The sequence below is a fragment of the Rhamphochromis sp. 'chilingali' genome (genome assembly GCF_963969265.1).
Source record: "Rhamphochromis sp. 'chilingali' genome assembly, chromosome: 10".
Taxonomy (NCBI): Eukaryota; Metazoa; Chordata; class Actinopteri; order Cichliformes; family Cichlidae; genus Rhamphochromis; species Rhamphochromis sp. 'chilingali'.
The window spans coordinates 9,683,758-9,708,874 of NC_137937.1; the positions used below are offsets into that span (position 1 = coordinate 9,683,758).

General features: G+C 42.1%; 1 protein-coding gene across 10 annotated transcripts in view; it reads right to left on the reverse strand.

The window, feature by feature from the left end:
• Positions 1–24,820, reverse strand: part of ccdc180 (coiled-coil domain containing 180) — a 26,664-nt gene extending 1,844 nt beyond the window's left edge. Inside the window, exons 1-34 of one of the 10 annotated variants that reach the window (XM_080893243.1) lie at positions 24,649–24,816; positions 21,015–21,112; positions 20,860–20,933; positions 20,271–20,380; positions 20,038–20,166; positions 19,732–19,842; positions 18,636–18,731; positions 18,392–18,555; positions 16,939–17,046; positions 16,718–16,797; positions 16,403–16,491; positions 16,143–16,262; positions 15,882–16,055; positions 14,750–14,865; positions 14,182–14,308; positions 13,950–14,010; positions 13,812–13,873; positions 13,511–13,692; positions 13,262–13,431; positions 11,864–12,044; positions 11,635–11,781; positions 11,416–11,560; positions 7,760–7,876; positions 7,603–7,680; positions 6,861–6,944; positions 6,532–6,686; positions 6,224–6,279; positions 3,016–3,067; positions 2,197–2,286; positions 2,053–2,119; positions 1,700–1,835; positions 396–556; positions 188–313; positions 13–109 (exon numbers count right to left, since the gene is read on the reverse strand). In XM_080893243.1, coding sequence (XP_080749369.1) covers positions 13–109; positions 188–313; positions 396–556; positions 1,700–1,835; positions 2,053–2,119; positions 2,197–2,286; positions 3,016–3,067; positions 6,224–6,279; positions 6,532–6,686; positions 6,861–6,944; positions 7,603–7,680; positions 7,760–7,876; positions 11,416–11,560; positions 11,635–11,781; positions 11,864–12,044; positions 13,262–13,431; positions 13,511–13,692; positions 13,812–13,873; positions 13,950–14,010; positions 14,182–14,308; positions 14,750–14,865; positions 15,882–16,055; positions 16,143–16,262; positions 16,403–16,491; positions 16,718–16,797; positions 16,939–17,046; positions 18,392–18,555; positions 18,636–18,731; positions 19,732–19,842; positions 20,038–20,166; positions 20,271–20,380; positions 20,860–20,933; positions 21,015–21,112; positions 24,649–24,708 — 3,823 coding nt within the window. In that variant the 5' untranslated portion in view covers positions 24,709–24,816. Of the gene's footprint in view, positions 1–12; positions 110–187; positions 314–395; positions 557–1,660; positions 1,836–2,052; positions 2,120–2,196; positions 2,287–3,015; positions 3,068–6,223; positions 6,280–6,531; positions 6,687–6,860; positions 6,945–7,602; positions 7,681–7,759; positions 7,877–11,415; positions 11,561–11,634; positions 11,782–11,863; positions 12,045–13,261; positions 13,432–13,510; positions 13,693–13,811; positions 13,874–13,949; positions 14,011–14,181; positions 14,309–14,749; positions 14,866–15,881; positions 16,056–16,142; positions 16,263–16,402; positions 16,492–16,717; positions 16,798–16,938; positions 17,047–18,391; positions 18,556–18,635; positions 18,732–19,731; positions 19,843–20,037; positions 20,167–20,270; positions 20,381–20,859; positions 21,113–22,747; positions 22,784–24,648 lie in introns of those variants that run through there. The other 9 variants (XM_080893242.1, XM_080893244.1, XM_080893245.1 and 6 more) reach the window with 9 other exon arrangements.
• Between the last annotated feature and the right edge of the window lie 297 nt (positions 24,821–25,117).

The following is a 25,117-nucleotide window of genomic DNA, read 5'->3' on the forward strand; positions in this document are numbered from 1 at the left end:
AGTAAAGGTTACCTGCAGGGCTAAAGAGGTCATTCATCTGATGGAGCAGCTTCTCTGTCAGAGAAGCCAGTGATGTAACAAACTCCTCCCCTCTGCCTCTCACACATTCCTGCATTCAATAATAAAATGCACACTCAAAGTGAGACTGCAGATTAGAAAGGTGTTATCTGGTGCCACTGTCACATACCTGCAGCTCAAGGTGTGCACTGGAGATAGTGCTGTGTAGCTGCTGCTGTCTCAGCTCTTCTCTGCTGTTCAGCATCTCCAGCTCATCCTCCCCGAGAGACGTTCGCAGCTGACCTATGTTCACACTCTGACAACCAGACACATAGAAACCAGTCAGCTTGCAGATCTTTACTGTCTGTATCAGAGCCTTCTGCATCACAGCTTCACACCTTCTCCTTCTCACTGGCTGCCAGAGTCTTCTCCAGTTTCTGTGTGAGTCTCGCCACTTCCTCTCTGAGCCCCGACCCATGCTGTCGCTCATGGTCACTGATCAAAACTGCAGGTGATAAAAGTAGCAGCTCCTCGAACACAGACAGCTGCTTCACCACATCTGACCCATAGACAGGTAGAGACAGACAGTGTGTATAAAATTTTTAGGTGCTTATTCTGTGTGACTGCTTTGAGATATTTGTATCTTTCTAAGATATATAAGTTCAGCCTGATGTTCCTGTTTGTATCTCTCATGTGTCTGTTCTAATTCTGTAGTTTTTGTTTTGGGACATGGGAAAAATATAGCTTTTAGAGATGGTGACATAGAACAGCTCAAACATGTGCATCATGAGCTGAAGGAGAGACTGAAAATGGCAAAAGTGAAATACAAAAAGGAATCTACAGCCCAACAACATCTGTGAGGTGTGGAGAGCAATCAACACCATCTCTGGCTACAGCAAAAACAAAAGACAGCCACTCCTGGGTGAAGTGGGTAGAGCTGATGAACTCAACCAGTTCCTCAATTGATTTTACTGTGTGGTCACACCTACATCCACTGCTGCTCCTCCATCACTTTCTCCTAATTCTTTTCAACACGTGGGCATCTTCAGTGCAACTCCTCCAATTGTGTGCTTCTCAACCACAGCTCCCACGTCTCCCTGCATCTCTAATATGGCAGCTATTTCCTATCTCACACCTGTTCTTCCACCATTGTCTGTCACAGAGACAAAGGTGGGATTGGAACTAGGAAGACTATGCTCTGGGAAGGTTGCTAGTCCAGATGTTGTGTCCAAAACCTGCCTATTCACTCCCCTCCACAGTTGCTTTCTCTGTATCAGGCAGCTTGCAATAAATAATTTAAACCTGGCAACTGTCGTTTTAGTCCACTCTTTGGGACTGGTTTAAGTTACACTCTAACCTGTTAAACTTTATCAGTTGTCATTTTACTGAGCATGTGCAAAAGGGTGTAACTATTGCACTGGAGTTCAGGGCAAATCTCATCCACTCCAGTGGTCCTGCCACTAAGGAGTTTTTAATTTACCTCACCCAAGGTTGCTGAGTTCAGAACGGAGAAAATCCAACTATGTATATAAAGGAAGGCTGGATATTTTCATCTAGCATCTGTTTGGACCAGATCTTCAAAGGACTGTTAGAGTTCAGATTAGGACAAGATTAAGGCCTCAGCCAGATTACAGTGTAAAATTATAGAAATGTTAGTCATCAAAAAGATGGACAGAAAATTGTTGTATTACTGAATGGGTACCATCTCTGCTGGTGTCCAGAAACCTGCTTGCCTGCTCGTGGTATCCCACCAGCTTCTGCTGCGTGTTCTCAATCCATTGGTCCAAGGAGTCAGGAAGAAGCTGGAAACAGCTTAGACGCTCACTGCGATAAAAGTCCTGATGGATGGACAAGCGAAAGGTTCGTGTTAGTTTGTGCAGGTTGAGGTCAATTTGAATTCAGTTTGGACCAATGATAACATAAAGTGAGATGATGTGGATCAGTGTGAAGTTAAAGTGGAACCTTAGCATCAGAAAATAATTTAATTATCGAGTGCTCTGTGGTTTTCAGGAAACTGTTAGGGATAGGATTTCCCCTCAGTCATGTTTATGTTACCTCAGCAAGCTGCAGGAGAATGTCATTGGCTTTCCACAATGCCAAATTAACTTTGGAGCTAAAAGACCTGAAATGCAGAAATATCATAATGGAACTAGAACATTCCATAAGCTACACATCAGATCTGAATCAGTTGGGACTCACTGTGCACTCTGATCTGGTTCGGGTCCAAAAATCTGGAACCTTCTCTCATGCCTGATATCAGTCCTGATAAACCTGGCGCCCCTCTTTACACTGAAATACAAACACAGGTTAAAAATAAAATAGGACAAACAAGTCATAGATTATCTATAACATATATCTATTAGTGGTTATTGTACTAAAAATGACCTTAATATGAATCCTCAAATTTGCCATTTTGTCTACAGCTAACCTTAAACCTCACATGACCATGTTTGAAGGAAGGGGACAGAACGGATCAGCTAACACCATTTGATTTGGGTAACCCTAACCCTACAATTCTTCTCCCTAGTCTTGGCAAACCCCATTTTCCTCTAAAAATAGGACATGTGTTAGTCAACTGTGGAATTCTGTTAGGGATATAGTATCCCTTACTCCATTATCCTAATGTACCAGATTATGAGATTTGTGACTTATGGAAATAGGTCTTGGCAATAAGAGAACAAAAAATAATTGTATTCGACACACTTCTAAAATATTTATATTATTCCAAAGAAGTTTAACTTTATTTTTCACCAAAACATAAGGTTAGGTTTCGGGGCAATATACTAGGATAATAATACTAGAAGTATTAGTGTATGACATTACAGTATGACAGTTAGAAAGACTTAGATAGTATTTAAAAATAATAAAAAATTATACAATCTGGGTGTAAGGTCATCAGTGATGATGACATATCAAGAAAGTAAAATGGCTGTCAGTGTTGTTATGTTTGCGACCATAAATAAAATGACATTGATGTTCAGATGAGTTGCAATGCATCATGTTTCTACATGTGTTTACCTCGGTGCATTGACAGAATCTTGTCTCTGCTGAAGCTGGATAGGATTCAGACCTGCAGAAACACAACATGCTGTCAGTCTGAACTGGGTTGGCTGTTAAACACCAAACGCATTGCAAAAAACCAACAACACGAAATTGAGAATTTTCCAGATCCAAACTTGCTGTATAACATATATACACACCGAACACATTTTGTGGAAAATTCCTCCTCAAAAAAACGCACTTTAAAAGAAAATAAGTTGACAGCAAGTCATGATGAGCTGGTTCTGACGTTTCTAAACAAGAAAAGTAAGAAACTGAGATTCTGGGTTCATCCAATTCTCACAAGTAGGCAGCATGACCTGGAGCAGCGTATAGCTGTATGTCTGAAGTAAAACAGAATTATTTTTCTATTTCCATCTCTCTAGTAGTCAGTACTGGTGTGCGTTTGAGCTATGAGGGCATTTGTTTCCAAATGCAGTCTGCGGTCAGATCTGTTTATTTGGGTCCAAAAAAATGAAGGTTGGTTTGAAAAAATAAATGCCAAAAATGTGTCCCAGTGAAATAACGCGGTCAGTGTGAACAGATGCACAAAGAATAGCTTTGTCTGAAAAATATTTAGAATGCACAAAATATTCATATTGATTTTATGCATTCAATGTGTGAAGCCCTTCAGTCACCAGTTAATCATCCAGGCTTAAGGGTATGTTAAGAAAGGCTGACACACAGACACACACCTTGTTTATATAGTCTTTGGTTACGCTGAACACACAAATGAAAAACTGTAATGCCAAAATACTTCATTTGAAAGTTTTCAGTTCGTGAAAGTTTTTTTTTTTACTAAGGATATGACTGAGTTTCAGTCAGGTTTCAGAGCTCATCACAGCACAGAAACAGCTTTAGTGAAGGTTACAAATGATCTTCTTATGGCCTCTGACAGTGGACTCATCTCTGTGCTTGTCCTGCTAGACCTTAGTGCAGCATTCGATACTGTTGACCATAATATCCTATTAGAGCGATTAGAACATGCTGTAGGTATTACAGGTACTGCGCAGCAGTGGTTTGTATCATATCTATCTAATAGACTTCAATTTGTGCATGTAAATGGAGAGTCCTCTTCACACACTGAGGTTAATTATGGAGTTCCACAGGGTTCAGTGCTAGGACCAATTCTGTTTACACTATACATGCTTCCCTTAGGCAGCATCATTAGAAGACATAGCATAAATTTTCACTGCTATGCAGATGACACCCAACTCTATCTATCTAGCAAGCCAGATAATACACACCAATTAGTTAAACTGCAGAAATGTCTTAAATGGTAAATGGCCTGTATTTGTATAGCGCTTTACACAACCAGTCATCCACCCATTCACACACTGGTTAAAGACATAAAGACCTGGATGGCCGCTAACTTTCTGCTTCTTAATTCAGATAAAACTGAGGTTATTGTACTCGGCCCTGAAAATCTTAGAAATATGGTATCTAAGCAGATTCTTACTCTGGATGGCATTACCTTGGCCTCCAGTAACACTGTGAGGAACCTTGGAGTCATTTTTGACCAGGACATGTCCTTCAACGCACATATTAAACAAATATGTAAGACTGCTTTCTTCCATTTGCGCAACATCTCTAAAATTAGAAATATCCTGGCTCAGAGTAACGCTGAAAAACTAGTTCATGCATTTATTACTTCCAGGCTGGACGACTGTAATTCATTATTATCAGGATGTCCAAAAAACGCACTGAAAAGCCTTCAGTTAATCCAAAATGCTGCAGCAAGAGTCCTGACAGGGACTAGAAAGAGAGAGCATATTTCTCCTGTTTTGGCTTCCCTTCGTTGGCTTCCTGTTAAATCCAGAATTGAATTCAAAATCCTGCTCCTCACATAGAAGGTCTTAAATAATCAGGCCCCATCATATCTTAATGACCTTGTAGTACCATATCACCCTATTAGAGCACTTCGCTCTCGCTCTGCAGGCCTACTTGTTGTTCCTAGAGTATTTAAAAGTAGAATGGGAGGCAGAGCCTTCAGTTTTCAGGCCCCTCTTCTGTGGAACCAGCTTCCAGTTTGGATTCGGGAGACAGACACTATCTCTACTTTTCAGATAAGGCTTAAAACTTTCCTTTTTGCTAAAGCATATAGTTAGGGCTGGACCAGGTGACCCTGAATCCTCCCTTAGTTATGCTGCAATAGACATAGGCTGCCGGGGGGATTCCCATGATGCATTGAGTTTTTCCTTTCCAGTCACCTTTCTCACTCACTATGTGTTAATAGACCTCTCTGCATTGAATCATATCTGTTATTAACCTCTGTCTCTCTTCCACAGCATGTCTTTTATCCTGTCTTCCTTCTCTCACCCCAACCGGTCGCAGCAGATGGCCCCGCCCCTCCCTGAGCCTGGTTCTGCCGGAGGTTTCTTCCTGTTAAAAGGGTTTTTCCTCCCCACTGTCGCCAAAGTGCTTGCTCATAGGGAGTCATATGATTGTTGGGTTTTTCTCTGTATCTATGAAGCGCCTTGAGGCGACTTTTGTTGTGATTTGGCGCTATATAAATAAAATTGAATTGAATTGAAAGAAGGAGTTTGCATGTTCTCCCCGTGTTTGCGTGGGTTCCCTCCGGGTACTCCGGCTTCCTCCCACCATCCAAAGACATGCAGCTTGTGGGGATAGATTAATTGGATAATCTAAATTGTCACTAGGTGTGAATGTGCGAATGAATGTGAGTGCAAATGGTTGTCTGTCCCTGTGTGTTAGCCCTGCAACAGACTGGCGACCTGTCCAGGGTGTACCCCGCCCCTCGCCCTATGACAGCTGGGATAGGCTCCAGCGCCCCCCACAACCCTGAAAAGGATAAGCGGAAGCGGATGGATGGATGGATGGATGGATGGATGGATGGATGGATGGATGAATTGAAAGAAATCCTGATCCTCACCATAAACCTACTCAGCCCAGCGAGGTCTGAGATAACCTGGTGAAAGCTAAAACCACTGTAAAAGTGCTCTACACAATAGAAGTTAAGGCAAATTCTATTGTAATGCTAGAATAAGTTAGCAATACAAGTTCAATCCTGTGACCAGTTTTTAAAAAGAAAAACAGTGAACTGCACTAAGCTGCCTACAGGTTGTATGAGTGGTGAAGTAGTTTATGTGCAACTCTCTGCAACACTACTGAGAAAAAAGACATATTTCCGTCAGAATGAAAAAGGAAACAAATGTTTGTACTTTACCAGAAGATATCCTTTGTCTCCGTTCTCTTTCCTTTGCTGGATCTTGGCAACTAATCCTGTATGTTTGGGTGTTGGACAGAAATAAGGGGGTGAAACATTTTTTGTCTGCATAATCAAAGAGTATCACACAACCAGCAGTAATCTTGTTCCTGCAGCAGCAGGATTATTAGTGCCTTCTATTAAAGTTGGAAGTTGTAATGTCTGAGTTCCGAGTTAGAATTTTCAACTGGAAGTTGGATTTTCAACTCTGAAAATTAGAGCAGCCCCATCAACCCAAAGTTAACTTAAATGGACCTCCACATATATACCTGTTCAAGGACCTGATGATCCCCACAACAGGATCATCAAGGGGGTCCATATTTGTTTTGTTTGGCTGCAGTAAACCAGGAGACAGGTTTAGCAGGACCTGCTTCCTGGATTTATGGTGACCTGACAAAGCAAGGCTTTCCTCCAGTGCAGAGTCCTGAACACAAAAATGAAAAATTAATCCACATGAAAAGAAAATAGACCGGGTCAAGACTGTCTGCAAAAGGCAGAAGAAAACTAGAAGATGAGGGCATAGACCCCATGCAGCCTAGAAAGAAGAGAAGCAGTGCAGAAAAACAAGGCAACAGGTGGTGGATAGGAAGTGACATACCAAACTCAAATCCAGGTACTGACAGCACTCCCTGAGTTCTTTATTGATTGATGACAGGAAGGAACAAACCTGATCTGGAGACAGCTGCATATAGAGAAAATATTCACGTTGGAGCTCTTGTTCTTTGGTATAAGTACTACAGTCCTCTGTACAGTAACTGAATAGGAGTAATAACAGTAGTCATTTGACCAGGGGTGAAAAAATAATGTTATGTTACTACTATAAGTATGGACACAGATTTTTTTTCTGTGGCTTTTGTTTAATTATGTGCAGTTTTGGTGGAGTTTGTACTGTTCATTCTTGCCTCTTTTAAATCTACCAGTTTTCCCATTTTCCTGCTTTTATTCCTACCAGCCCTGTTCAATTAGCCAATGTTCATATTATATCTGGATTAGATCATCTCCATTGTCATCTTCTCAAACATGTCCTGACAGCATCCAGCAAACCTGCTTTTCAGAATTGTTTCCTGGAAGCTCTGACCACGTACACTGTGTTCTTTGCAGTTTCACCACAGCCCTCAAACTTGTGGAAATAAAAAAAATATAAGCTTCTGTTTCAGAGGTGCACAAAAAGATGACCACGAGTCTGAGATCACTCAAATTCATATCAGGTAAGCCTTTTGGTTTTAATTGGTCCTGTTCTTGGACATTTTTGATTACCTCTTGTATTTATGGGCCACTGTTCTTCCAGCTGCAATATAACTTTGTCACTGCACAGTCAAATCTCCCAGCTACCTTACTACCTGTGTGTCATCCAACATCTTCCTCAGGTCCTCCAGTCTTTTGCTGATAACAGTCTGCTGGTGGTTACTTCTGGCAGCCTGGACGGGCCCAACAGTATTAATAAACAACCAGCAAAGACGGAGAGAGACAAGCAGACAGAGAGAGAGAGATGGGCACCTCAGCTTTGATGTGAACTTGTGTGCTGGTGATCATTTTCTGGGCGTCCTCAATAAATTTCACCTCAGACTTCAAAAAGGACAGTTTCTCTTCCAAGGGAGCCGACACTTCTTTCACCTGCAAAATATCATTAGACTGTTTAATGTTGAACACCAGAACTACCTCTGGAGTCTCCACTAGTGTGCATAGAGTATTGCTACCATAAATATCATGTGAAAAAATTCAGTTTCTACCTGCCAGACATTTAGTGGTCTCACATATCATTCCACTTTAAAACTTATTACTATTACTACTTATCTCTCTAGTTGCTTGGACTTTTTCTATATTGTTCTATTAATTAATTAATTAATTAATTAATTAATTAATTAATTAATAATTAAAGGTAAAGACCCAAGAATCTGCTTTGCTGACAACCAGATATAAACACATTATATTCACGATCTATACTGTATACACAGTGGGGCAAAAAAGTATTTAGTCAGCCACTGATTGTGCAAGTTCCCCCACTTAAAATGATGACAGAGGTCAGTAATTTGCACCAGAGGTACACTTTAACTGTGAGAGACAGAATGTGAAAAAAAAATCCATGAATTCACATGGTAGGATTTGTAAAGAATTTATTCGTAAATCAGGGTGGAAAATAAGTATTTGGTCACCTCAAACAAGGAAAATCTCTGGCTCTCACAGACCTGTAACGTCTTCTGTAAGAAGCTTTTCTGTCCCCCACTCGTTACCTGTATGAATGGCACCTGTTTGAACTCATCATCTGTATAAAAGACACCTGTCCACAGCCTCAAACAGTCAGACTCCAAACTCCGCCATGGCCAAGACCAAAGAGCTTTCGAAGGACACCAGGAAAAGTATTGTAGACCTGCACCAGACTGGGAAGAGTGAATCTACAATAAGCAAGCAGCTTGGTGTGAAAAAACCAACTGTGGGAGCAATCATCAGAAAATGGAAGACATACAAGACCACTGATAATCTCCCTCGATCTGGGGCTCCACGCAAGGTCTCATTCCGTGGGGTCAAAATGATCATGAGAACGGTGAGCAAAGATCCCAGAACCACACGGGGGGACCTGGTGAATGACCTGCAGAGAGCTGGGACCAAAGTAACAAAGGTCACCATCAGTAACACACTACAACGGCAGGGAATCAAATCCCGCAGTGCCAGACGTGTTCCGCTGCTGAAGCCAGTGCATGTCCAGGCCCGTCTGAAGTTTGCCAGAGAGCACATGGATGATACAGCAGAGGATTGGGAGAATGTCATGTGGTCAGATGAAACCAAAGTAGAACTTTTTGGTATAAACTCAACTCGTCGTGTTTGGAGGAAGAAGAATACTGAGTTGCATCCCAAGAACACCATACCTACTGTGAAGCATGGGGGTGGAAACATCATGCTATGGGGCTGTTTTTCTGCCAAGGGGACAGGACGACTGATCCGTGTTAAGGACAGAATGAATGGGGCCATGTATCGTGAGATTTTGAGCCAAAACCTCCTTCCATCAGTGAGAACTTTGAAGATGAAACGAGGCTGGGTCTTCCAACATGACAATGATCCAAAACACACCGCCCGGGCAACAAAGGTGTGGCTCCGTAAGAAGCATTTGAAAGTCCTGGAGTGGCCTAGCCAGTCTCCAGACCTCAACCCCATAGAAAATCTGTGGCGGGAGTTGAAAGTCCGTGTTGCTCGGCGACAGCCCCAAAGCATCACTGCTCTCGAGAAGATCTGCATGGAGGAATGGGCCAAAATACCAGCTACTGTGTGTGCAAACCTGGTAAAGACCTATAGTAAACGTTTGACCTCTGTCATTGCCAACAAAGGTTATGTTACAAAGTATCGAGTTGTATTTTTGTTATTGACCAAATACTTATTTTCCACCCTGATTTACGAATAAATTCTTTACAAATCCTACCATGTGGATTCATGGATTTTTTTTCACATTCTGTCTCTCACAGTTGAAGTGTACCTCTGGTGCAAATTACTGGCCTCTGTCATCATTTGTATATAGTATTTGTATTTGTATTCTATTTTTATCTTATTGTATATTTATTTTATTTTATTCTACTGTATATAGTATTTTATTCTATTCTGTACAGTTGTGTACTGTATTTATTCTTATTGTATTCTAATTTTTGCCCCATAACTTTTGCACTGTCCACTCCTGCTGTGACAAAACAAATTTCCCACGTGTGGGACTAATAAAGGTTATCTTATCTTATCTTATCTTATTTTAGGTGGGGGAACTTGCACAATCGGTGGCTGACTAAATACTTTTTTGCCCCACTGTAAAAGATGTACACAGCGACCTGGACATTGACAATAGTGTAAGAAAGCAATATTGTTTTTCAGATTATTCCAAAAAACACCAATAAACACCAGATTATTGGACATAGGGCCTACAGTAGCATGTTCCTAGCTATCAAAGAGACTGGGTCCTTTCAATTTAGAGGAGTAGCAGCTCTACTCTGAGCCCCTCCCCGATGGCCCAACTCATCACCCTATCTCTAAGAGAGAGGCCAGCTACTCTTAGACAAGGCTCATTTCCGCCGCTTGTATCTGCAATCTTGTTCTTTCCGCCACTAACGAAAGCTGGTGACCATGGATGAGGGTAGGGACGTAGGTATACCAGTAAATTGACAGCTGTTGGCTTTATCAGGCCACCCCCTGATAAAGCCAACAGAACTGCATCATCTGCAAAAAGCAGAGATGAGATTCTGAGACCACTCAAGTCGAAGCCTTCCACCTGGTCCAGTGTTCTGCCCAGTCACATCCTTCCAGGTCTCACTGTCGTTGCCCACAAGTGTTGAAGTCTCTCAGTAAGACGACAGAGTCCCCAGGTGGACCTTCCTCAAGCATCCCGCCCAGGGACTCCAAAAACTGTCATTCGACACATAACCGCAGATCACAGTTATGACCTATTTCCCGACCCGAAGGCACAGGGAACAAACTCTAACGCCAACCAGGAAAAACTTGGATTGCTTTGGCTGTATGTTTTGTGTAATTTATACTTTTTGAATAGCTCTTTGTCTGGTCCCTCACCCAGGACCAATTTGTCATGGGGGCAAAAAGTCCACTGACAACATAGCCCCTGGAATCCCTGGGACACTGAGGGGCAAAAGCTGTTATAAAGGGGAAACTATACAAATAAAGAAAATGTGATTGTTGGTGCCTTTTGGAGGATTAAAGAATTATCTAAATAAAAGTTATCTAATATGTTTGTGCTTCACTTATGGTGAGTGATATTCTAGTATTGTCCCAGTGTGTTACTTTCCACTGTTTAGCTAATATGCTAATATGTGCGTCTGAGCATTGCCCCAGTACAGTTCATGTATGCAGTTTGCTTACTAAGCTTGTTACTGTTATCTACCTATCGAACATTCCACTTTCTTGTCCAAATATGGTAACTTCTGACCCCAACTGTTCTCAGTGAAAACACTAAGAATAAGGTTTCAAAATCCTGAGTCCACAATTAAATGGTGACCATATGGATCTTTTATATATAGTCTAGGTTTGATGTCATCATGGGGCCACCAGGCAAGAGAATTGGGATGGAAATAGGAATTTTGTCCAAAGAGCGACCAGGCTCTACTCGACCATTTTATGCAAACTGTGCTTTACAGAAGTAACAATTAACAGAGGATAATACATTGCACCTTCTGTAAGCTCCTGGATTCAAAAGCCTCAAGAGCAGAGTAGATGGACTCCTCAGTTGTGCTGATACGCTTAGTTTCCTCCCTCACCCTTCTCTGAAACATCTTTAGCTCCTGAGGTGCAAAATCTCCTCCTTCACTGAACAGCCTGCAGGAGGAAAACACACTCATCTGGTGATGATCACTTTGTTTTGCTGAAGAGTCTGCTGCAGCTGCCGTTACCTGAAGGAGCTGAGGAGTTGTGCTGTTTTGTTTCTGCCCTCCTCCATTCTTATCATGACTGTCTGTCTGAAGTTGGTCAGCCAGTCCTGCGTTTCTTTGATGTGTCCATGCAGACAGTCCTGCAGTGTGGTGCTAGCAGCCTCCCAACTGCAGAGAAACATACCTGTGGTCAGTGTCTCGGTCTCACTAAGCTAACAGTCACATAAAGGTGCAGATAGACAGTTTTTACTGTTGACTGCTGCTGGCTGTTTGGATGTTGGCCTCAATGTTGGACAAAGTGACCATAAGCTCCATGTTCTTTTTCTTTATGGAGGCCTGCAGGTCTTGCAATTCCATCCTACAGGAGGTCAACAGGTCCAACACACCCTCAAAGTGGGTGTCCACATGCTGTCTGTGGAGCTGTAGCTCAGCTACGCACAAAGACACAGTTTGGTTAAGAGGTGTTTTCATTATTAACCTGTCACTATATGCTTCTAGCTGCTTCTGTAAAAATAATATGGGAAGGACCACAGACTATTAATATAGATGGACATTGGTATTGGTAGTGACGTGCTAAGCAGATGCTACAGAAAGTGAATGACATTTTGTGACTTCAAGCATCTAACTTAACTGCTGGCAATGAGACGTATCCAGACAAGAGGTAATCTTTTCCCAAAGAAGCTGATTCTGAATACAATTTTGGATGTTGAACTTCCAGTGGGAGAAACAGTGGGTGGCTGTAGCTCAGGAGGTTGAGCAGGTCACCTACTGATCGGAAGGTTGGTGGTTCAATCCCTGGCTCCTCCAGTCTGCATGTCAAGTATCCTTGGGCAAGATACTAACCCCAAGTTGCTCTCCGATGCATCCATCAGGGTGAATGTAGTTAAAAAGCACTCAGTATAGAGAAAGTGTTTGGGTGAATGTGACATCTTGTCTAAAGTACTCCGGCTGGAGTAGAAAAGCACTATATAAGAATCAGTCCATTACCAATCAACTTTCTTACCTGGATTATTGAGCAGACAAGATAATCTTTTCTCAACTTCCACGCAAGCTACTAATGGGAGTGAAAGATATAATTGATTGAAATATGGCCTGGTATTAAATACTGTATGCTACAGGGTCACTTAGGCAACTGGAGCATTGAAGGACCACTAGCTGTTAGCTTCAAACAACTAGACTACTTCCAGGGTGGATGCAGTTTTAAACCTGTATTCTTTTCAGTGGCCAGCATGAGTGAGTCATTTAGTTGAAAAACAAAATCTTATACGAGGATAATAATAATTAACTGGCAAGGTCGGAAAACCTATTATGAGTTGCTTCAAAAAAAAATTTCACTGATGATTCTATAACTGCAGTTTTATTGTCGATTTATGTCAGTGGCTGTTAAAGTTAGACATTAGAGACATTTTAAAATCATTTCTGAGTGGCAGCACTTGCTTGTAAAAGGATTTGGTGTCTTTTAGCCTCATGCATTCAAGTCTGATTTCAAAACTTAAGATGTCAGTAGGAAAAACGTTGAAATCACTGTTTAAACCCATCTTTTATATCCATTCTGTGAATCATGATTACTAGCATGTGTTACAGCAAATTCTGTAACCTTTGACTAACTTTCACCAACATTTGTGCATTGTTTGTGTGTGTCTGTTACCCATGCGGGGCTCGTATATATGGGTCTTGATATGTCGGGGGCTCAGCTGCTGGAGTTGGAGCTCCTGCTCTGAGCGCACCGCCTCCTTCCTGTCTCTCATCATTGAAACCGCTAAACTGAGCACATTGTGGAAATGCTGCTCCAGGTGGTTCAAGAACAGAGTCCGGGACCTTGACACACAGACAGTCAGCCTTTGAGGTGGTGATCTTTCAACTGAGAGTGGAAATACAAGCGTGCGTGTGTGAGTACCTGCTCAGTGAGTCCAGGAGGAGGTCCACAGGAAATAAGCTCAGGTGTGTCTCCCACTCCAGGTTGACTGGCAGGTTGGGAGTGGAACATCTGAAGACAGGAGCTGAGTAGACCACATCTTTTGATGAGGTAAAGGTGACAGAGCTGCTGAAATCACAGATCTCCTTCAGGATGGACCCTGCCTGAAATGCACACACACACACACACACACACACACACACACACACACACATACACATAACCATTGATATTTTCTGGATCAATCAGAAATTGATTATTGTTTATCATTAATTAGCATCACCTCAATTAGCCAATTTTGAGAGCTGTGTGAAGTTTCAGGACTTTCAATCTGCCAGCTGGTTTCTACACAAACAAATAATCATGTCAATACTAAATAAAACCAGTTTAAGTATCTGAGCATGAGTGTGAAAGAACAGACCCAGGTATGGGCTGGATCGGCCGCTAGATGGTTGGACAAGCTTTTCCAAATCCCCTGGACTCTGAGAAAAAAAGAGACATGACTTAAATTGATGATAACCTTTTTTAGAGGACAATGAGATGAAAAAGTCAGATGTGTTCAGATCGATACAAACTATTTCAGGTTTCACTGTAATTGTGTTTCTGTGGTTACCGGCTACATGTAGTGAGTGAGGTCTGTGTGCTATGGTTACCGGTTGGTAGGTGTGACTCAGGTGGTAGAAGGAGCTGAGGTTCCTGCTGTAGGAGACAAGCTCCTCCAAACAGCACGACGGGTGAAGATTCAACAGGGTCCATTGATCAATGACAAATTGATTGCAACTGCACACACACACACACACACACACACACACACACACACACACACACACACACACACACACACACACACACACACACACACACACACACACACACACACTGAAAATTAGGACCTTTTATTCAAATTCACCTTTCTTCCTGCCCACACAACCTCTGTCCTTTTTACAGTTAAAGTTGTGGCTGTGTTCGCCTCCGGCCAATCAGACAAATGATCATGTTAAATAATCAGAGTTGGTCAGCTAAGCTTTGCGTTTTCATGATGTGATTGATTGTTCCCTGGGGAACTGTACAGACATTGCTTCCCTGCTATGGTCCAAGGCAAAATGTTAACAAACTGGGTGGGGATGTTGTGAATTTCAATATTTGTAATAAATTGGAGAGAAAATGAACTTTTATTTGGATTTTGCTTTGGGATTAGCCTTAGCTGGCACCCTGTAGTACCTGTGCTTAATCTGCTGCAAGTAACCGATAGTTTTGTCCAGAGATGTCTTCAGAGCATCCTCACTGCTCTCTTGACGGAGTCCTCCTAACAGGTCATCCATTTGCATCTTCCGTTTCTGATAGAATAAGAGCAAGCATGTTGGAAAAGGGAACCTGTCATGCTCTCTCTTGGGCAAAAGTGTGAAAACCACGTCGACCTGTGACGGTAACTTACCTGTATGTAATTTGTTAACATAAATCCTTTAAGGTGCTATTAAAAACTTTACCCGCTTCCTGATTTCTTAGAGGTTTTTTTCTTCATATTTGTCACAATTACACGTTTCTGATCATCAAATAAATTCTTATATTAGACCAGTGGTTCCCAAACTTTTTTTACTTACTTTTTTGTTTACATGAGATGAATTGCAGAATGGCAGATTGAGAGAAAATACTGTAAATCTTACTATCTTCAGGTTTTACACTCTTACATATACACACGCAGTTACTGTCCCTCCATTTAGAAAGGCAGAGGCATCATGGTGGAATTATTTTACGTGTAGTTGTTTTTTTCCTGGGTAATAATATTCAACATTGCTATCAATACATTTTTCAAAAAATGTCTCTCTGTGCAAAATGGGTTCAAAAACATAAACAACTGTGGGATGCTGTTTGTCTGTAATTTGGACAGGGGGAGTAAATTATGGCAGGATCAGCCTGATATTATTTGTATCCCACTGTAACTTTACTGTATAAAGAGCTAACATGTCCAAAATGTCAGAAGTAGTTAGTTATCACAAGTTTGTGAACTAAAAATCAAGAATGTGGGATACTGTTTGTCCGTGATTTGGAGAGTCCGGCGCCTGCTCCTGACGCAGGGAAAACCAATTCTGCAGGGGAGACCTACCTTGGCACTTGTGCAGGTGAAGCCAAAGGGAAGATATGCTTCACCATATTTTCTAGTCTTTGGCTTGGAAGGAAGTTGGTTTAGAAACATATTTAGCGATGCCTCATCTCCTGCTTTGCGTTTGTGTGGGAGCCCCGTCGAAAACCTGTCCATTATGCTAGCAGTGTCCAAGCATTCTTTTTTTTTTACTACTTGATTGTGTTTGTTGTTTTTATTTGACTTACCTGCTTGTGTTTTATTGCAACTCACTTGTAAGTGCTGCTGCTGTGAGCATCTGAGATCATTCAGGTCTTGTTGTAGTTTTTCATCTCTCCTCTCTAATCTTTGGCAATGTGTCTCCCACAGCAATGCTGCTGCTCGCATGACAACAAATACACTTCTACTTAGACTGAAAGCATGACGGGCCACAGAGTCACTGCTCACCTGCAGACAGACAAGCAGAAAGCATGAACACGTGGATGCTCTGATACAGTGCACAGAAACAGTCTGAGGCAGGTTTACGTGACTGACATCTAAAGCGGCCAGCTGCTCTTCATCCTGACTCTGCTGTGCTCCAATCACTGTGAGAAGCTGTGAGTTGATGATGTCATTCACTTCCTCTTCTGACAATTCCAAAGATGAGAGGACTTCCTGTAGGATGACAGGTTAAAATTACAGGCCTGTATGCTGGAATGTAATCATTGCTATGATGATGTAGCTGCAGACAGCAGTCAGCTATTAACTAAAGGTATTTGAAAGCTGCTACATCAGAGCTAACCAAGCGCATTTACCTTACAGCGCTCCACCTCCGCCAGCCGATTCTGCCATGTCTGTTCAAAGCAGCAACGCAGCTGATGGAGAAGCTCAGTGTGGAAATGCTCTGAACACACAAATACAAACCTACATTTATCATCACCATAGTATAACTCAGACTTGTGCTTCTGCCAATTTACCACAAGCAGGATAACAGATGATTTGGATGACTTGGTAACATAGCTGCTTCATGAAGGTGATACAGTGATGTTTTCTGCTGTTCAAATAGTGATTTAAGTTTGTAAAGTGAAACTCATACTGTATCAGTAGTAGTGACTCCAGAGGACAGTTACCAATTTGCTGATTGACATCTGTTAGTTGGTCAAACCAATCAGACACCAAAGCTTTGGAGCAGGTGGGTGGGACCAGAGAGCTGAAACACAAAGAGAATATGTGACTTGACAAGAAGAACACGGGGTGAAAACAAAAGAAATTACACTGAAACTGGACTGACTGGATCTCCAGGCAATGAAAAGATTATGATTTATGTTTGTTTATTTTCACCTGATCTTACCTGATCTTGTTAATGATGTCACGGCGCCGTTCAGTCAGATCTTGCTGGGTTAGTTTTATCTGCTGAACTGAGGCCAGCTGCTGATCCTCATTCCTGCTGCAGAGACCTCTACGACACAAATACTACTGATTATCAGCCAGTTCAAAAACTTACCATGGTATACAATTTGGAGTGATGCCTGATCTTTCAGTTGTAGGACTGACTGTCACAGCAGTTCTGAAACTGACCACAAATATAGAAAAATATTAGGAAATAAAAGCCCTCCAACTTGTCCAGGGTCTGGGAGTTAAAAAATTAAAGCTGCAGACATTACCTCAATGTCAGTTTGAGATAGTGTCCTTGTTAGACAAATGTTAGGCAAATTGGTCCTTGGTGAGTGGCCAAATAAAGAGTGATTCAGTCAACACCTATGGACAGAAGAAAATCAAGGTACCAGTGTACCATGTAGGGTTGCCCAACCCTGTAGCCAGGCCTCCAGACAGAGCTGTAAGAAGAGTGTCCGGTGGTGAGGTTCACCTTTAGTTCTTAAAGGCTTTGGATGTTGTAGGGCTGTCTTGGTTGACATGCACCTGCAACACTGAGTGGAGATCTGGGGCCATGCCTATGGATCGGCAGACTGTGGTTGTGATTCCCATCTTTGAGAAGGGGGACTGGAGGGTGTCCTCTAACTACGGGGGGATAATACTCATCAGCCTCTCTAGAAAGGTCTATGCCAGGGCACTGGAAAGGAAAGTTCATTCATTCGTCAATTCTCTGATACAGGAGGAACAATGTGGTTTTCATCCTGGACCCAGAACATACAACCAACTCTTTATCATCTTAAGGAGCTATGTGGGAGTTTGCCCAACCAATCTACATGGGTGAAGTGATCTGGGAACATTCCACTGTAAAGAGGCTGCAGGGCAGACTCAGGACACGCTGGAGAAATGATATCTCTGGATATAATGGATGGATGGATGAATGGATGGAATGGATGACAGTGTAAAGATAGTTATTTAAACATTTAACCCTGAAATGTCTCACAGTCTCTCAGTTTTCTTCATGATGAAATTACGGAAAATGTTCTGGTATCTGATTACCCAGACTGCCCTGTATTTATAATAAGTTAAATTTAATATTGTCAGCCACTTTTTGCCACCCCTTCTTTTTTGTTTTCGTTGCTTTGGTGACAATGCCTGTAGTCTAAATCCCAGTCCTCCCCTAACAGGAATTCTTGCTTTGCTGAGGAGAATCTTCGTGCCCTGCCATTATTGATATATTCTGTAGTTAATGACTTCTAGAGTCATAAGAGGAGTTATTTTGGATTACCAAACTCAGCAATTCCAATCTAATTCTCTTCTGACTTTGGGAAAATGAACAAAGTGGATTAGAGTGTTGAACAAGCTAATCCTGAATCTTTTAAGCTTCTGGCTTCTTTAACTCACATCAATGTATAACATGGTGCTCCACTCACCTGAACTGATCTACAATTCTGTGGACTCTTTTCCTTCTCCAGTGACTCAGACAGTCCTCCCAGTGCCGACGAAGGATCGACTCCTTATGTAGATTTTCCTCCTGGAGGAGCAGCAGCAGTCGGGCAATGCTGCGACGGTTTGCTAGCATAGACTGATTCAGCATCTGAGACAAACAGAGATATAGAAGTGCAATTTATCATTTTATGTAGGTTAGAGGTCAGATGAGAGGTCACAGTGACTTACTGTAGCTTCAGTGTGGATCAGCCTGTGGATGTCAGATGGATGCAGGAAACTGATCTGCTCCAACACACGGTAGTACTTCCTGATAATAGCTCTGATCTATGAGAAAAAGAAAAATACATTGACTGAACTGCTCTTTTTCTAGAATGATTATACAGCATGTACATCATTTAATGTCTTAAACAAACAGGAAGTGGTCCACAAGTTTGAATTTTGGTTTGGTTTTTCTCCACAGCTGCTCAGCAGTATACACACTGGCTGTTCTATTATTCTATCCACTTTGTGTACCAGTACCACTGAGGGCAAACCAGCCCCAGAGAATCAAACTACCACCACCATCAATGACAGCTGATAAAGTGTTCTTAGGATTGAAAGCCTCACTTTTACTACTCATCATGCTATCGTGGCCAAATAGTTCAATCTTTGTCTCTGACCATAAAACCTTTCTCTTGGGGACATTTGGCTACTCCACATGAGCAGCTGCAAATTTCAGCCAAGATTCAAAGCGTCTGTTAACGAGCAGGGCCTTCTTTCGTGATCAGCACTCTATTATTCCATGAAGATGTAAAACCCGGTTTTAAATCATTTTCCTCTTGTCTCAGGGTGATAGTTTGGGTCTTCTTCCAGACCTTGTTAAAGTCGTGGCACATCTGAACATTTGTTTGAACTGATCATCTTAATATGTGCTCCAATGACTCCAAGAGACCTTCCCAACTTGTGTAAATGTACAATTCATAGATCAACCACTTCTTTACAAGGCTGTAAATGTAGAACCTTCAGCAGCACTTATTAAAAGACTTAAGTGAGTCTATGTATATATTTAAGCTTGTATCCATACTTGTGTCAATGTTTGGATTAGTTAAAATCCAAAACAAATTTAAACTTGTGGACCCAATTTCTGTTTTTAAGACATCAAAGCTGTTGTATAGTCCTTCCACCATAGGAAAAAAATAGTTTAAAGAAATGTATTATGAAGATTTTAAGTATACTTCTGACCACAACTGTACAGTACTGCCCTCTATTGTTCAACCACTGACTGTGGGTGTCAAATGGTTTCTTTGGGTAAAATTTTAAAAGTGTCAGTGACGCTCAGTCTGACCTGGTCAGTACGTTGTTTTTCAGTTTCAGTCAGTTTGAGGTTAAGTTCTACGATAGTGGTCTTCTTCAGCTTCACGTCTTCCTCTACCTTCTTCCAAAGACCGTGGATCTCCTGCACACACATGAAATTAACACTCTCAAAACCAATCACATTTCTCCAGCCCATAAGATATTATTTTCACACTCCACCAACCACACCAAGTCTAATTATTCTGAAGGTTTGGCAATTTTTAAAAAAAATCACAAGCTTCATCAGGCTGCGGGTTTAAAACTGTATTTGATCTTCTAAACTTTATGTCATGTGTACCTGCATACTGACATCTTCCAGATCTTCCAGCTGATTCATTCTGACTTTCAGGGTGTCCAATCTGAGATCCACCTCCTGCAGACTGGACAATAGCTCCTGACTGATGGCCTTCACCTGAGTCTCACACGCCTGACACAATGACAGACAGTGGCCAATAATTTCACACAGAGTATGTATTGTGACACCACAGCATGTATTGCCCTCAGGTGCAGTGTAACTACGATGCATTGTACCTGAGACAGCTGGCTCAGGTCTGAATCCAGCTGTTTGAGAGCCTCTTGATGTTTTTGAATTTTTTTCTCTGTCAGACGTTCAATGATGTCAGAGCTGGGATGATCAACAACTAAAATAAAGAGAGAAGCTTCTGACTGTGATGTGAACATTGACATTTTAACTTAATGTTTCTGTTAGATTAGCTGATCTAGCTGCAAACATTCAGGTCTGAAAAATGAAGTGCCAAAAACCCCACCCTGTAGTCTCTCTTCCTGTCCAGAAACAATTAAATCCCAGCTTTATAGTAGTAAAAAGCTTTTTTAAATGTTACAAAAAATTGCTTTGCCCTCTGTGAATAGTAACCTGGGCCTGCTGGGGGCTCAGCTTTGGTTGTGTTAAGGAATGGTGGGCAATGAGACGCCATGCATTCTAAAAAAGGTAAAAACAACAAGTGAACACAAGTAAACCTAGATCCATTGTCCACCCTGTATGTAGCCATGACTGCACATGACTTGACAGCACAGTTTTGGGCGAGTGGCACCCCAGACCCACTTTAGCTACGACCCTGTTGTATTGCATGTCTGTTGTAGAAGTAAAAGCACCACTAACCCACGGCATCTGGAAGTCTGCCGACATCATCTATGACATCATCATCATCATCATTGTGTTCCGCCTGCTGCCTTCTACTAAAGGAAAAAACACAACATGTTTTGAGAGAGTGGATGCAGTACAGATATGTAACAGTGGTGTGTGTCTCTGTCCACCTGCTGGCTGTGCTGCAGTGTGTGTTGCTGTCCACAGCAGACAGACAATTTGTCCCGGTGTCTCTGCATCCAGCTAGAAGAGATCTGGACAGCTGAGCCTGAAACACATGAGAACAAGAAACAGCTCAGTCACTGCTGCAACAGAACATGTCAGCCCTCGTCAGACATCTTGAGTTCTGCTGATCAGTGAGCCCACGTTGTCAGTTTTACTCTTCAAGGAAGAAGGAAGGAAACAGTGAAGTGGTTCTGTATGAACACAGGAGGACGTGTGCACAGTCAGACTGTACACACCTCCTGCGCTCACAGTGCTCCTACTGCAGCATCAAATCCCACTGCTTGAGGCCTCTGTTTGTGATTTCTTACTGGGAAGGAGTCAGTAAGGTTTGTTTACCTCTGCTCCATGATTCAAAGTATGAAAGTGTCAGCTTTTTCTAAAACATGCTTAACCCTCATCAAATCAATGCATGCATGCAAAATCAGTAATTAATGCAACAAGCAGCACACTTCAATCGTTATGTTCATATCTTTTCTTTTTGCAGTCTGCAGTTCATGGGGCAGTTATCAATGGTCAATGGTAATTTTATTGTCCCCAATGGGAAATTGATTTGCAGTCTGTCCGTACACAGAGAGACAAAAACAAACAAACACCACAGCCCAAATTTTATCATCAACAAAGTGCAATGTGCAACGGCAACAAGCCTTATGGTTTAGTGTTGCTATGGCTGTAAATGTGTACTTCGGTGACTCCCAAATGCTCTGTGCTAATGAGAATTTCTTTTTCAAGTTTATGTATAATATTTAAAATGTAAAACTTAACCAGATATGGAGGGAAGAGTGAGTTCAATCTTCCCTCCATATCTGGTTCAGGCAGGCAGCTGGAGCTCTGCAGCATCATTCACCAGTGTTGGTCAAGTTACTTTGAAAAAAGTAATCAGTAACTAATTACTGATTACTTCCCCCCCAAAAAAGTAATCCCATTACTTCGGTGATTACTTATTTTCAAAAGTAATTCGTTACTTAGTTACTAGTTACTTTTTAAAAACATGATTTACAACCTGAATAGGTGATAAAGCAATAGATCTTTCAGCCCTATTCTACTTTCTGCATAATCCATCATGTAAAATATAATCAAATGGAAAAAGTCTCTTTTTACATTTTTTTTATTAGTTTTAATCTTTTAACTTTATGCCAATTCTGAACAAATATGGTATAAAGAAATCTTTAGAGTTTTACCAATGGAAAGACTGAGTGCAAATTAAGTGCCAATGAAGATATTTTTTTGGATATATGGCGCCCGCTATTGGATTACTTACCTGATGATCTGAAGAAAACCATAGTGAGAGGGGCAGCCCCACTCCAATGGCGGGTTGAGTTTGTCAGGACAAATGTGTAAATGACTGGTAGACCGAATTATATATATTGTATTAGTTTTTCGTTTACATGTCTCAGACTGCTTATTGTGTTTGTTTTTTTGTTTTGTTTTTTCTCTCTGTTGTTGTTGTGGTAATTGTTTTTGTCTTTTGTTCTTTTTTTGTTTGTTTGTTTTTTGTATAAAGGAAAAAGTAAATAAAGATATGATGAAGAAAGAAAACCTGGATGGCCTCAAATTTTCTTACCTTCAACGAGGATAAAACTGAGGTAATTGTTTTTGGACCAAGCTGTAATTTCAATGCCCCAGATTTGGAATTATGTAACCTAACATGTGCTAACATGTTCTTGGATAGCATACTTACATTCAAGAAACAAATTAATTCAGTTGTCCAGCGGTCCTTTTTTAAATTAAGGCTCCGATCCAAAGTGAGATCTTTTTTATCCTTTAGAAACTTGGAACGAGCAATTCATGCGTTTGTTTTATCTCAAAACATTAAGGCCAGGGCTGCCCTTTGTCTCCGGTTCTGTTCATAATTTTTATGGACAGGATTTCTAGGCGCAGCCAAGTGGCGGAGGGCTTTCGCTTTGGTGGCCTCAGAATCTCATCTCTGCTTTTTGCAGATGATGTGGTTCTGTTGGCTTCATCGGGTGAGGGCCTCCAGCTCGCACTGGAACGGTTCGCAGCCGAGTGTGAAGCAGCGGGAATGAGGATCAGCACCTCCAAATCTGAGGCCATGGTTCTCAGCCGGAAAAGGGTGGAGTGCCCACTCCGGGTCGGGGATGAGTTCCTGCCCCAAGTGGAGGAGTTCAAGTATCTCGGGGTCTTGTTCGCGAGTGATGGGAGAAGGGAGCCGGAGATCGACAGACGGATTGGGGCTGCAGCTGCAGTAATGCGGACGCTGCACCGGTCCGTCGTGGTGAAGAGGGAGCTGAGTGTAAAAGCGAAGCTCTCAATTTACCGGTCGATCTACGTCCCTACCCTCACCTATGGCCACGAGCTGTGGGTAGTGATCGAAAGAACGAGATCGCGGATACGAGCGGCAGAAATGAGCTTCCTCCGAAGGGTGGCTGGCCTCTCCCTTAGAGATAGGGTGAGAAGTTCGGCCATCCGGGAGGGGCTCGGAGTAGAGCAGCTGCAGCTCCACATCGAAAGGAGCCAGCTGAGGTGGTTCGGGCATCTGACAAGGATGCCCCCTGGGCGCCTCCTGGGTGAGGTGTTCCAGGCATGTCCCACCGGGAGGAGGCCCCGGGAGAGATTATATCTCTCGGCTGGCCTGGGAACGCCTTGGTATTCCCCCGGATAAGCTGGAGGAGGTGGCTGGGGAGAGGGAGGTCTGGGCCTCTTTGCTTAGGCTGCTGCCCCCGCGACCCAGCCTCGGATAAAGCGGATGAGGATGGATGGATGGATGGGTTTTATCTCAATTGGATTACTGCAATTCACTATACTGTATGTGGGTGTCAGTCAGTCCAGCTTGGCCCGGCTCCAACTTGTACAGAATGCTGCAGCTCGCCTTTTGACTCGTGTGAAGAAACACCAACATATTACTCCGGTGCTTGCTTCCCTTCATTGGCTTCCAGTACGTTTTAGAATTAAATTCAAAATCTTACTTTCGACTTATAAAGTGCTAAATGGCCAGGCACCGGACTTTTTGTCTGACCTATGTAATGTTCTTATTCCTCTATGAATAAAACATCAAGAATTGCTCCTGGTGCTAGCTTCAGCTAGCTGTTTATTATTCTTTCTACCGCGATAACTTCTTCTTCTACTCTGTATATCTTATTGATTCCAGAGCGCCCCCTGTGGGTAGCTTCAACAATAGCAACTATTATTACAACCTATTGCAGCTTTATACGCCCTCTAGTGCCCTTCGATCAAGCCATCACCTGCTCCTTACCTTACATAAGTCTAGGATGGTTCATAGAGGAGATCGGGCACCGATTGTGGCACCGAAAATGTGGGATGATCTACCTCTCCACATTAGAAAGGCCCCAACTGTTACTCTTTTTAAATCGCATCTTAAAACATTTTTTTTTTACTCTGGCTTTCGAAACTGTATGAGAGTTACCAATTATTTTATCCTAATTTTCTTTTAATTTTCTTACCTGTTGTTGTTGTTGTTGTTGTTAATGTCATTGTTTAATTGTTATTTTGTACAGCACTTTGGTCAACTCCCTGTTGTTTTTAAATGTGCTTTATAAATAAATAAATGAAAATGAAATCTCTTTGTTGCGGCGTTCAGGTAAAGTGTGACCTCAAACCCACCTGAGCGTCGAACAGCTGCCGGTAAACTTCCCCGCTCGGAACCGCGGTGCTCTCACACATGACGATGAGGCTTGCTGCAATCTTCAGTCCAGGCTGACAGTAACACTGTTTAATAACCTTTCTTTCTGTTGTCACACACACTAAACCATGTACCTGCTCGGGCTGAGCGTTTTTCCCGTCACCATGACAATGTAACTTGGACGAAAGCTGTGTGGCGTTCAGGGTCAACGGGAAAAATGTGCCTTCTGTTTGCAGTTCCAAGAAATCAAACTTTTCTTACATTTTTACCACTTTCCTGGTGTGAAGGAGTAAAAAGAAGGTAAAACGCAAGTAGCACCGAAGCACCTAAAGCCAGTATGGACAACCAAAGCGATAGACCGAGAAAAACACAGCTTTAGTTATTTGGGCCAACTGTCCCTTTAAATAAACATTGTCATAAACGGAAGCACCGCGACCTCGTCCATGTGTC